General features: G+C 41.1%; 1 protein-coding gene across 1 annotated transcript; it reads right to left on the bottom strand.

Moving 5' to 3' along the window:
• Window positions 1–1,291: 1,291 nt before the first annotated feature.
• epm2a (EPM2A glucan phosphatase, laforin) lies at window positions 1,292–14,274 on the bottom strand (the record flags this gene model as incomplete). The annotated part of the gene is made up of 4 exons (XM_080744955.1): window positions 1,292–1,581; window positions 2,443–2,687; window positions 10,498–10,672; window positions 14,028–14,274. The coding sequence occupies 4 exons, from the start codon at window positions 14,272–14,274 to the stop codon at window positions 1,292–1,294; spliced, it is 957 nt and encodes a 318-aa protein (XP_080601081.1).
• Window positions 14,275–14,506: the final 232 nt, after the last annotated feature.

The following is a 14,506-nucleotide window of genomic DNA, read 5'->3' as shown; positions in this document are numbered from 1 at the left end:
CCCAAATTCTGAATTTGCCAATAAACAGCATAATCTAATGCCTCATTGTGTATGCATCAAAACTGTCCATCAGCAATGTTGTTTTTAATGCTTAGAGCAGTTGTTACAAACGGTGTGCAGAGGCACACTGGTATGCCTTCAGACAAGTCCAGGTGTCCATTGGGATGTAACCACCTTACCACACATGTCATTATAAGCAGAATTACTTTAATTACCGGTAATGCATTTTACATTTTTTCACAAATTAAAAATAAAATAAATAAAATGCAGATTTATAAGCTCACAGCAGGTTGCAAAGTGTGCATGTTGTGCAAGAAAACAAATGGCTTAACGGATAGGCAGGAAAAGCCTCTCCAGGATGAATAAAGATGAACCGCTATCACACCCTGATAGCTTGGCAGAGTTTAGTTCTTCTCTATCCCTATTCCCTGAGGCTGAAATCTGCTCTGACAGAAAGAGGGAGATACAGCAGTCGGCGTTTTGGTTTTAAGAATTTATTTGTTTGGAAGGAAATTACATTTTGCCGCACAATGCTTAGGCACATTTCTCTGAAATGGTGCAGATTCTGCAGAAGCATTGGTGACGGAGGAATACTCTTTTTAAATAAGACCTGGGTGGTAAAAAGAGGCAGGTGGAGAAATTGTATAGAATCCCTTGCTGACCCTGCGCCTTGAACTGTGAGAACAGTTACATTTACTCAGTCTGATCATCTAATCTGGCTGTGAGTCCCACTCATTCATTAATGTTCTTTAAAGCAGCACAACATCAATTGCAAGTTGCCTTTTCAAAATGTCAGCTCTGTTCATTTGTTCGATTTATATAAACAAGGCTGAAACAAAAGCCTGCAGACATTACAGCTATATTGTTCTCAACAGGCCCCTGTTGTGCAATTAATAACCATAGCCTATATGCTAAATGGCACAGAGTGTTTCCCGTAGCTAAAAGCTAAGTAGGATTAATTGCCTACAGTATGTGTTGCTGTCAGCTAGCAGGACTGTCTCTGGATACCTGAAAATCAGTTACTTAACTCCAGTGGTGCAATGGTGATTCAATGTTTGGGGGGGTCGCGAACGTTTCTTTGTTAAAACAGTTGTCGAGGTGTGAACTTGGGGGGGTCAGAAAAGATATGGGTCGTCGGGGCCGGGGCGCGCAACCCAAGACTACGGCAACACTGCTTAATTAACTCACTTATGACATTTCCGATCCAAATTTTGCGTTTGCAGCTCGAAGTGCAAAGTAGTGTATTTGTTCTCCAGAACAACTAGAACATGCATTACGCGACAGTTCAGCATCAACTCAACATTATCTCTGGGGCGAGGGATGATCGCAGCAGTCCAAACTTCTGGACGAAGTCAGTCTGGGCTTGAACTAAAGCCTCCTCGTCTATGTACACCGCCGCCCTCCTGGCAGTGACAAAGTACTGCACTTTCCTTAGGCTCCAGCCAAGGACATACATGAGCAGGCCACACACAGCAGCAGTTGACCTTCCAACCCCGGCATTGCAGTGAACATAAACTGTGTGGCCGTTCTCCAGGAGACCGTGCAGCAAGAACACAGCCTGAGGAAGCATCCTGATCCGACCTGCAGGTGGAGACAAAGGACCGTGAGCTTTTCTCGATTTTAACCACTTTAATGCTTTTATGCTTTAACTATTAAAAACAATTGCAGATATACAAGCTTGATCATAAAAGTATGATCGCCGATCCGACGTTTTTAACACTCTAGAGACAGTACTTCCGTTTGGGACGTGATACGGATGTATGTGAACCAGATACAGGGGGCGGGACAACACTTGCATTGGGGACGCAACTCCAATGCTTTACTTACTTGTTTGCACTAGTAGCTGTAGTGCAGACATGGTTGCATGGATTATCACAGAGGATGGCCGTTTTCGAAAGATGAACCGTTGTGCACGCTGGACACGCACGTGCCCACATTAAAAGGTAAGGACATTGTGGCAGAAAACCACATAGGACGACTTTTTTAAAGCAGTAAATGAGTTAATATTCCACCTGAGGGGCCCCTACTGGACCCAGTAATTGCCCCAAAATGTTTTCCCAGTATCTTCTTGCCCATGTTTTCTTTCAAAACCTTTTGTTCCTCAACAACTTAAACCATGAATGTCAATCTTTGGGGATTTTATCTGCAATTGTATTTACCAGAGGAGCATTCTAAGTGGCCTTATTTTTACCCATTTAAACCTGTAACGCATTATTATTTTAACCATTATTTGATGCTTTAACTATTGAAAAATAGCAGCTATACAAGCTCACAGCGCGGCACTCTGTGCCGCGCTGTGAGCTTGTATAGCTGCTAGATCTACTGTTGTTTAATAGTTAAAGCATAACATAATGGTTAAAGTGGTTCCATGTCTTAATGGGTTAAGCATACACGCCTATCTTGTGATTGACAGGACAAAGCATGCACTATAATTCTCCTCACCTTCAGTGCTCATGTCTGGCGTTGGCATCCACACATACACCAGGCCACAGTCCCTGTACAAGTCCATCATGGTCTCTGGCGTCATGGCCTCTCCAGGGTCGCGCTTGCAGCCCTCAGAGTTGTTTACCACGTCCCGCTCCGTCTGGAAGTTCATCACCGCAGTGACGCCGAGTTCCTGCTTCAATTTGAACGTCACGTGTTCAACCTGCCGTGGACAGCTACCCAGCCACACTCGAGGCAGCACCCTGGAGGGTGACAACAATGAATGATTAGTGTGTGTGTGTGTGTGTGTGTGTGTATGTATGTTGACAGGACACATACATACACACTAAATGGAGCTGTCATACCACAGGCAAGGTTGCCTATTTTCACAAATCAAATACTTGTGAACGGAGAGGACAATATTATCAGAAAAGCCAGCATCCATCTGTCTCCTTCCCTCCCTCATTGCTTGCCTGCAGTTATATTTTATTAGTCTCTCAAGCTGGAATATCTCTTCCACAATCTTCGAATACTCAAGAGATGGTCTGTAAGTCCACCCGGTAAAAAGTTGAGAAAAGGAAGCTGTCATTTTCCAAGATGACAGCTTTCGATTTCTTAACTTTGCAAAGTTCAGAACGAGTTGAGTCCAAAATATCTTTTTGTATTTCCATTTCCGTTAAGCAGCTAGGTGGCTAGGCTTTGACTTGTTCGGTTGTTCTCCAGAAGGAAAACTGCACAGGTAAAATGGATGTGGGTAAAATACAGAATGTCCCGCCCATTTTAATACTCAATTTTCAGGGCTTCTGAATTATAGGCGGATAAGCGGAAGCATTTGAAAATTGTGAGAGGTGAGAGTTAACGCGTCTGACTCTTGAGAGACTATATATTTTATTGACTTCAGCCTCCTCTCACTCTCCACTCTCTGAGGTCACTCTGGTCTGCTGCAGGCTCTTTTGGCACAAGAGCATTAGCATGCAGAACCCCCACAGCCAGAGGACATTACATTAAAGAAAATGACGTGAAAGAACTGCTACCGTCCCAGAGTGACACCACAGAGACCTCTCTGAGCTTATTGACTGTTGGCTACGATCAGGAGTCCTCTGAGTTGTTCCTGAAAAGAACGTTGCTGAGCCACTGGGTGAGACGCATTTGTAACACGGTTACCCACAGCTCATCTAAAGATTACTCAAAACTCCTTAGACACCACTAATGACGTTTCTCATTAGTCCCAGGCCCAGTAATCAGCATCTCATTTTTAATATGACAGCTCAAACTCTTACTCTGCTAATTATCAAAGCCACTGCTGCATGTGTTAACTCAGATTGACCACATTGACATTTTGTTCTAGAACGCTGCTCAGGCTGTATCTTCATTATGTCTGTTTTTTCGGCTATGGTTTTAATGTTAATAGATGATGTCTTTGATGATATGGTTTCGTTGCTCGCCCGGAATAAACCGTTTGCATGCTTCTTGAACTCATTGGAGAACATCCTCAAGAGCAGAACCTTTTCACCAAGTACAATTGCATAAAGAAAACATTTGTCCTAAATCCTTTGACCTAAGAGTCAGAAATGTGATTGTAGTTTGTAGAATATGTTGTAGATTGAGTAGATTAAGTTTCACACTCTAACCAATCGAAATAGAAAATAAATGTAGGTATGCACAGTTTCTCTTAAGGGCAATCTTGGGAGAAACTTCCAATTATCCGTGTTCTGCTTAGGACTAAAATTCTGAATCAAGAATCAAGGGGGTTTATTTGTCACTCACTCATACAGCTAAAAGCAATTAGTACAAGACATGTTGGTGCGACATCTTCCGTCTGCTAACAGCAATATCTTACATACAAGAGGTGCGTCCACTGGCCTTGTGGTCCAGGCGCATACCACATACTGTAGGCTCTAATGCCTGACATCGCTTCATGGGATCGAGTCCCGTTCCAGACGACCTTTGCTGCGCTTCTCTCTCCCTCTTTCCTGTCTATCTTCACTTGATCTATCAATAAAGGCAGAAAAGCCTTTAAAAACAGACATCTTATATTTTCTGAAGTTTCTCCCTTTTAGAAACCTGTTTGAGTAGATTCCAATGGAAAACAATTACTGAAAATAATCATGTCTGTTCTCAGGTATGGTCCAAATACTATACGACAAGTATAATCATTAAAATGACCCTCAGTGAAATGCTTGAATCGCTGGCATCTAATGAACAGAACATGCTTCATTTACTTAAATGCATAGAAAATGGCAAATGCCATTAAATTAATTTCTATCTTCTGTAGGCTCCCCAAGTCCAAATGCTACCACACTACTTTAAATAATTTGATCACATTTGTCATGAATTCTAATGGAAGAACAAATGTCCCATAATGAACCTTTGAAAACTGCAGAGGCAGTAGACAATGACAATCACCATTATTACTATTATACTATTACCATTATTATCATCATCATTATGGCTTATGGCCTATGGCTGCTATGCTAACATCCTTGTGGCCTCAGATTCTAATTTATACTCTCTTAAATTGACTTAAGAAACTGACACAAATGTATAATTTACAGAAGCAGAATGGGAAAGAACTCTTCGGAAAGGGGACTTTTTTTCTTTTCAAGGAAACTGCCATCAAGACTAATCCATTTCAAATAAATAGTATACTGGACACCCTCCAGGCTGCATAAAGTGAATTAGTTTGACAGCTCAGTGTTGAAGGTGGCTTTACAAAGATAGTACTTTAGTACGCAATTTCTGTGGGATTCTGGTCAGCTATAAAGTACCTATCATTCTGTGGAAAAGAATGACTGGCCTAGAATATCTACTCGTCTCCCCAGTCTGTTTATTTTTGGTGACCGCTCTGCATTCAATGACTTGACTCCACCACTCACGCACTGTTTTCATCTCGTAAAAATATCAGTAAAATAACAGATAAAAACATGAATAACTGAGGGATACATTTTGTTAGAATATCGGCAGACAAGTAATGCCGTGTACTTTTAAGCATTCTCACTGCAGTTATACAGTATATTATACAAGCAGAAAATCAGATTGCCATCTGTTGTCAGGGTTATTGCACTGACAAAGCACTGTATTGATCAGTGCCTGATGGTTCTGGTTCTCTTTACCTCTCTCTCCCACCCTCCAAGCCTCCACCCATCTATTTGAAGGCTGCTAGTTTTGCTTAGCAGTTGTCAAATTGAATGTATTATTTGTTGATCTACAAACCTGTTGCTGAGCCAAGAGATTACTTAAACCAGTTTTTCTCACCAATTATGTGCCGACTCGAGGCACACTAGTGTGCTGTGAGACAAAACAACAACACATTATTATTGCAAACTATATAACTATACAAAAAGGTATGCATACTAATTTCTCAATACAGATGAACATTTCATGGCACCAAAAATGTATTTTTTATCCATTTTCAGTTTAAGAAATGTCATTCCATATTTCATTATAGGTTAAAAGAATAGCTGAAATAGCAGCTCTACAAGCTCACAGCGTGTTGCGATAAGGTGTGTTGAGATCTTTTTGAAAGAAGAAAAAACAAAACAGTAATAGGATTTGGATTTGATATGGAGAGTTGAACCCGGTGGTTTGCAGCGACGCTGATATTTATTTGAGATAAGTTTACCTATTGCGCATTATTGGAGTAAGTAAGCATCTGTCCGTCGTGTTTTACATAGGAAATTACGTCATAGAACAGAATGAAATTGGGATCTTGTATTTGGGAATATTAGGGGTTTTACCCAGATGTCAAAGGTGAAACATTAAAAATATCGATCGCCTCCTCTATTCAAACAAAGGCTGCCTTTTAAAAATCTGTGGTGCGACAACATCACAGCATCATTATCTTCTCTTTAACATCACAATTCAAATCAAATCAAATCAATAAGGTTAACTACTCTCTATGGACATGAAAACTACTCAACAAATTAAATAACATGTAAAACTATCAAAAATATAGATGCAAGCAGCGATACAAGGTAGGGGCCAAGCAATGCACTAAGACTAAGCAATAAATAACAAAACAAAGTGCAATATGCACAATAACAATAAGCCATAGAAACATTCAAGAACTTGAGATAAAGAAGACCAATTTAAATAGCTGACTTTAACCAACAGGCACGCAAACAGCAACAGGGTGAAAAGGTTGAAAATGTCACCCATGTCCACCCACCCCCACCATGGAACTCTACTTGGTTGCACAGCCATGAGCGCATCTTAAAAGCACTTCTGACCATAGTGGGCACCACAAATGCAAATAGTTTAACCATATGTCATAGAAACAATATGCTGTCCTAGAAAGCTTCATTTCCTTTAAAGCCACTTTGTCTAGAGTGAGAGTTTGAGCAAGATGAATTGTATTATTCTAATTAGGCTTAAACATCTTGTCACCATAGCATAGTTAGTCTGCTTCATATTTCGACCGTGGATGACGGGGGTGCCAATCTGTCTTGTGCTCTCAAATTTTTCAAAGAATATCTTGACATTTACTTATTGAACTTTGAAATCTGTCTATGCACTTGCAATTCAACTAGTGTGCTTACTGCTTTTTTATTTCCACGGTACAAGCATGCACAATGACACCAAAGGGGTCTAATTGCACAGATTGTGTAATTATCCGCAACCTTTGTAAATTAGACATTAGTTCCGTAGTTATAATCTAAATCCCTTAACCATGCTGATTAAACCCGCAACAAATTCTCTGAGCTTAAATTGGCCTTATTGGCAAACCATCCAAAAAATGTACATCCATGGTTTCTTTGCCTCACTCATGAAGACTTACAATAATGTACCAAATGAAAGTTACTAATTTATAATGTATGACTAATCCTTTTCAGAAATAGAAATAGAATCCTATTGGATATCATAACTGCTCTATATGGATAGCCTTGAGATCTCTCCTCCGATTTTAAGCATTATGGGGAAATATACACGCTAATCTGCGTGTATATGATACTTGGGGCGACACTATCATAAGATCAGTGAGCCTAATTTAAAAAGCTATTAATAGGAGAGATACAAGGGCATGGTGCCTCCAACTGAACTGAACACAGGTCCTTGACATAAAGCTTGTAAGGTCTTCAGACACCAATTAAAACCTGATGGGACCAGGTAACCATGCTCATTTCTATGCAAGACAAGTGCTCACTGCCTTAGGGGTATTTCAACTCATTTCTTCTGTGTCTGGTATACCATAACACAGTGCTGTGTGCTTTAAGCAAGGAGGGCAAGTGTGGGTTAATTGACTGTGTTGTGCTGGCATTCTCCGCTTCACCCAATTTGTCGGTCATCATGCAGTATATGGAGCCAAAGGCTCATATTCTCTGTTGAGCTCTATTTCAATAGTAGAATGGAGCATTAAGTCTGAAAGCAGTGACCTCATTTAGCCAAACTTCATTGAGTTGTTATGAACCTGAGCCAAATGGCTGTCTACTTCCTTGAGGAGAGGACATAAAACCCAATGAGGAAGAGGAGGAAGAAGATGAGTGTCATATGCACAATGATCAATCAATCTCCTTGACTAGGTTTTCCATCCCTCTTAGACAAATTCATTGACGGTCTTTTAGCACTTTTAATATGTCATTCGCCTAATGAATTTGGCACAGGCTAACAAATATGAGCTATCTACAGTATGAGGTACCCAGAGGACAAACCCCAATTCTAACTCACTTTCCTCCTACCCATTGCAAAGATGAATTAATTATTAATCAATTGAAAAGTGCTTCAGAAAAGGTCACATACACAACCAGGAGGGGTGCTCTGGGTGGTCCTTGGTCACACATGGGCAACATACGGCCCGTGAGCCGGACCCGGCCCTTCGACCATCTCAATACGGCCCTCGAAGTCCTCAAGAAAAACAAAATGACCCCCATAAAATGTTAAAAGGCAGCATCATGTTTTTAGGGAAATCAATTGAACGTAACTCCAATTCATTATTAGTAATTAATACGAAGGCCTATGTACCATTTGAGTACATTCCATCCGTATGTTCTCAAATGTTAAACGTTTATAATGTTAACAGCGAAACAGTCTGCCATGGATCCATATTCATAAAATAATTCATAAGCCTTAAAGACACCACACAAAATAGGCAATATGTTTGTCTGTCGTGTCTATCAAATTCATGCAGTTTTAACTTCATTCAGCACTAGTTTCAATTGTCCAACGCATGGCCCTTCACTCGCTTTATCAAAGTCAGTATGGCCCCCTGGAAAGAGATGTTGCCCACCCCTGTCCTAGGTGGTCTACCTAGGGCCCTGCGAAGCTGCAGAGGTAATATTGTTTCTATGACGTACAGTATGGTTAAATCATTCGCATTTGTGGTGCCCACTATGGTCAGACGTGCTTTTGGAGATGTGCTCTATGCACGGCTGCGCAAACCAAGTATGAGTTCCAGTTAAGTTTAGATATGAGGTCATGCCTTATTGGTAGCAATCATAGAAAGAGCATCTATGAGAGAAATCCTGGACCATAACACTCTGCTTAAGTGAGCCTGGAGCTCATGATGTTTACTGGACACAAGTGGTGGGTCAGTCACAAACAAACAACTTAACAGCTCTTTTCAGTGAACTTTACAGCGTTTTATGACAGAAGCAGGGAGTATGAAGTAAGTATAAGTGCTAAGCCACTGCCTTAAGAGCTGTCAATGCCCTACCTTTGGCTCATGATGTAGCCTATTATTTTGTCTCCTTTTTGCTTTCACTCACTTGTCTCTCTTCACTGTCCTAAACTAAACCAAGTAGAAATTCCTTAAAGAAAATCAAGTCATAACTATGACATTGAAAGAGGGAAGAATTAATCTAATTAACTACTGAAACAGAAAGGTTATCAGGCCATTGAAAAACACAAGTATACAAGAGAGAGGAGAAAGAAATATGACAAACAGGCTCCTTCTGTGATATAAGGAGATGTACCACCTCATGGGACCTCATTAATTTTGAGCATTATTAAATTACATAGATGTTTGATGTTTGATAAGATGTTTAAATTAGATAGATGTTTGCATATCACAAATACAAACAACACATAACGTACTCCCTTGGAGAGTGTTGATGCATTGATCTCTGTCACTTAAGTACTACTGTATACTGTACATGTTGTGCTATTGTGCAAACGTGTTTAGAGTGTGGTGCTGGAATTATTTAACCTTTTTCATGTTAAGGACCTCCAGCCTAACTTGAATTTGGCAGTGGACCGCCGGACCCCCATCTCAAAGTATTTTTGGCCAGGGATCACCATACAAGATTTGTGTTGTTAAAATGTTTAAAAAATATGAATTACAGCCAATCTACAAGCTCACAATGCATCACACAGATAGCATAGGGTTAAAGTGGTTCAAATAGATTTTGATGCTTTTTGCTGAGGACCCCCTGGAATCACCTCAAGGACCCCTGGGAGTCCCCGTTTGCCCCGTTTCAGGATACTCCAGACGTGAGGAGAACACATAGCGTATGAGAATATAAAGGAGAGTTGATGAAGAGAGCTGATTCAGCCTGGAAACCACAAGAGGAAATCATTAACAGAAAAACATTGATTTGATGCATCTGCTGTAGAGCAGCGGTCCTCAAAGTGGGGCCCAATGTCGTGGATTCAAAATCTGTTTAACCACTTTACCCCTAGTTACTGGCAATTCGAAAATAGCCAGTCTACAATGCTATGTGTTGTGAGCTTGTAGATCTGCTATTTTAACAACAAAAAAGGGTCAGATCTAGCAAAATTGTGAAAATGTTGAAATACTCTTGAAAGAATTTACACAAATCTTCAATTACGGCACAAAATCTATTCAGATAGGGATCTGCGGGCAAATAAATATTAAATTGGGGGTCCCCGACATGAGAACCACTACTGTAGACCAATGTCTGATTAGCAAAGTACTGAAGAGTTAAAGACGCTAGGTTGTACTGCACATACATGGCATATCAAAATTCACAATCACCTTAAGCATGTTTATTTAAAATAAAACTGAGCTTGAACTCTGATGACCCCCCCCCCCCCATCAATTAGATGATCTGACATTGAAGGTGGTTAGTTAGTGCATAATTATATTCCATCCTGACACCATCATGCCAAACTAGTTACCTGGAGAAATGCATTGCCTGTTGACCAGCCACACCAAAGTAAAAGTCAGTAGTGTGCTTCATCTCATCCGTGTGGCCTGTCTCCTCTATCCAGTGACCAATCGGGTGGCAGTACACTCCATCCACGACATTGCTCTGGTCATAAATACAACATCTGTCATGATGTGGGCCGTTGCCTGGTGGTGACAAAGACAATGACCTGTAGTGACCATTGCCAGATGTCGTATGAAGGAGAACAGGACAACGTAACACAATACACAACTTCACATCGTGGACATTTCATTCGGCTTCCTATCTGACACAGTGACCTTTTAGTATAAGGTAAAAAAAATGTGTCAGGTTCTCTTTTATCAAAAATAAAAGGAGAATTTATAAGAGAATATCATATAATACATTCTGGCATGGCACATCATGGATCCTTTACCCAAGCAAGTATCCATTGATGACATTAATGAATTATCACATATCAGCAAGATGCAATTTGAGGTGTGTCTTTACCGCCACCAAGTGGTTAAAATGAAGCATTACAATTGATTGATTGATTGAAGACTTTATTAGAAGTTTGCATAGGAAAAGGTACAGTTTCATGACGGTACAGTTCACTGGTACAAGGTCTACTAAAAGGAGATCCATGAAAAGACTAAGCTTATTTCCACTGGAAACCATTTAAGTATCTCATATAACATTGAATGACAGACAGATAGAACACAGTACTATGCAGTAGATATGTAAAGAAAAACAAAACAAAGACAGTAATTCTTAAACAAACAGTATATACAAAGAAGGGGCAGGGGAGGGTAGGGTTGGGGCTAGGTTCATTATTACCAGTTGCGAACGGCTGCTGCCTGTAAGTGGCTTTTCAGGGCAATTTTAAAGGATGCAAGTGATCCACACTCCTTTATGGCCTTCGGTAAGGCTTTCCACATTTTGGTGGTATAGCAGAAAAAAGAGTTTGACCCTTTGTTGGTTTTGACTCTGGGTTGAAAGTGATCTGTGGCGCTGCCTCTGGTGTTGTAATTATGGACATCCTTAATGTTTATAAAGTATTTTGACAGGTACTTGGGTATCATAGTGGTGTAGTGTATCTTGTACACCAGGCCCATTGCAAGCTGCTGTACTCTGTCATCTACTCTGAGCCACCCCACTCTTAATTGGTGAGTAGCGGTGAGGTGAGTCTGATAGGGAAGGCTAAGCAGGACCCTAATTAGTTTATTTTGGGCTGTTTGGAGTTTAGTTTTCAGGGCTTGTGGGGCGTCACGATACCATACGTGGACTCCGTAGTCAAAGAGGGGCTGGATTATTGCACCAGCTATGGTCTTCAGTGTGTTAAAATTGACCATCGGGGCTATCCTCTGTAGGAAACGAGTTCGTTGGTTGATTTTATTTATTACTTTAGAAGTCATCTTTTCACTGGAAAGATTAGCTTCCAGGATACATCCTAAGTAAGAGATTTCGTTTTTTCGTGTTATGACCTTGTCACCCACTTTGATTGTGAAGTTATCGACCTTTTTGAGGTTATGATTTGTTCCAAAGAGGATGGACTCCGTTTTTCCCAGGTGAATTGATAATTTGTTGTCGTTAAGCCATGTGCAGATCTTACTTAGTTCAGAGTTAAGAGTCTTCTCAACCTGCAAGTGGTCCTTGCCCGAGACTAGGAGAGCCGAGTCATCCGCGAACAGGAACAGGTTGCAGTCACAAGCAGATGCCATGTCGTTCACGTATATTAGGAACAACAGAGGCCCCAGTATGCTACCTTGAGGAACACCACAGCTTACTGGGAGGGGGGGGGACATGGTACCGTTAATCTCCACCACCTGTTCCCTCCCCACCAGGTAAGATTGCATCCAACTCACTGCTGCGCTGTCAAGACCGATGGCTTTTAGTTTCTCAATCAGAATAGAATGATTTACGGTATCAAATGCCTTCTGGAGGTCCATCATGACCATGCCGCTATATTTGCCGTCATCCGCTTCGCGTTTGATTTGGTCAGTCAAATAGAGAAGGCATGTGTCGGTGGAATGAGATTTTCTGAATCCAGATTGGAACTCGTAAATCAGATTATTCTCATCGAGATATCTTGCAATCTGTTCGTAGACTATTTTCTCCATGACTTTGGATATGGAGCTGAGAATGGAAACGGGACGGTAGTTTCCAGGGTCTAGTTTGCTACCTTTTTTATGCAGGGGGGTTACTTTTGCTAGTTTGAAGTCCTGTGGGACATGACCCTGTTCGATGGAAAGGTTAATTATGTGGGTAATGATTGGAGCAATGGTGGCGGCTGAATCTCTGAGAAATCTAGCTGGAATTTTATCAAGGCCAGTGGCCTTGTGCTGAGGTAGGGCGCTCAGTTTTTTAAACACTTCATCAGTTGTCACTGTGGCAAGTTTAAAACTGTCTTTTATGACACCCAGTTTATTGTAGTATTTCTTAACAAAATTTATACCATACCGCCCAGATGGGGCGACCAGTCTTTCAACCAGTGAATGGGCCATGGTGGTAAAGGTTTTGTTAAGATGGGTAGCTACTTCACATTTGTCAGAAATGAGAGCGGCGTCCGTTTTGATGTTTATGCTGTGGCATATGTTTTTAGATTTTAAGCCTAATTGGTTGTTAAGCAACTTCCATAGGTCTCGTGGTTTATTTTTGTATTCGTCGATTTTGGTGTCGATGTAGTCTTTTTGGGCGGATCTACATAGTGCGATCGTCTGGTTTCTGAGTTTCTTGCACTGAGCAGTAAGATGTTTGATTTGGATCTTGAGGTCAGGGTTGAATTTTTTCCTAAGCTTTTTGCAACACTTACGTTTTTCATCGTACTTTTTGTCTCTGAGTTTAGCTGATTCGGCTATATCTGAGTTATACCATGGCTCTTGGCGGGCTTTAACCCTGGTGGTTTGCAAGGGGGCCACGTCGTCTAGAGCATTGGTCAATTTGGTTTTAAAACCACACCATGCTCCTTCGACATTTGTACAATTCAGTTCAGAAGAAAAGTCAGTATTCGCTAGTGTGTGATTTAATGCCTCACTGGAGTAGTTTTTGAGGCTTCTAGCTACCACTGTTTTGTGACCACTAGCCTTGGGTTTGTGTATTTTACGCGTACAGTAGATCATGTAATGATCACTAAGACCGCATACAATAGCCCCGCTAGCGGTGACTTTGGATTTGTCTGTGGTTACGATGAGATCTATGAGGGTTTGGGAGTGCTCCGTCACCCTGGTAGGTACGGTAACGAGCTGAGTGAGACCATATTGATTACATAACCCATTAAAGGACTTGAACAGGGGTGCTTCTTTACGCAAAGCACAAACATTCCAGTCGCCCAAAGCATAATACTCAATACCGTCCACCTTTGCTAAGCTCTCCTCAAACAATAATAACCCATGCTTTCTAGTAGCCTAACATCTTTAGTTTTTCGTTACGTGAGATGTCATGTTTGGTGGGAATATTTATATATAAAATATATCCAACTATCCAAGTATTGTGGACCTACAGGCGAACACATTACTGTCATGCACGACAAGAAGCATATTCTACCTTCCCAGACGTAACTGCCCTTCACTCTTTTGATGAACTTAAACCACAGACTGTCTCTGCACGGCTCTGCCAGTTGCACGTCTCCAATCCAGAGACAGGGCTCGTGTTTTGACAAAACCACCTGCGTTGCTTTCATCTGGATCGCTCCGTTTGGGTCCCAGTGACCCATTTCAGGACGAGAACCCAGAACGAACACCTCAAGTTCCGAACAATCAGGAGTGAGAATGACTCCGAATCTGAATAACATTTTGTAACCAAAATACGTGAACAGCAGGTCCCCCACTGACACCGTCTTTTTAAAATATTAATATTACAAATATGTAATATTCTATACGGTCTGACCTACTGGGTTAGATGTTGTGTAATACAACTAAACCTCTGAAATGTCATGGATGGGTCGTGGCGATGGTGTTTTGGCAGACTACAGTGGCCGAGGTAGGACTTTTTCCAGTGGTGGAAAAAGTAGCCACTTTTCTTAC

This window comes from Nannobrachium achirus, assembly GCF_963921795.1.
Source record: "Nannobrachium achirus genome assembly, chromosome: 16".
Classification (NCBI taxonomy): domain Eukaryota; kingdom Metazoa; phylum Chordata; class Actinopteri; order Myctophiformes; family Myctophidae; genus Nannobrachium; species Nannobrachium achirus.
The sequence above is the reverse complement of the archived record's forward strand: the minus strand, read 5'-3'. Positions and strand labels throughout refer to the sequence as shown.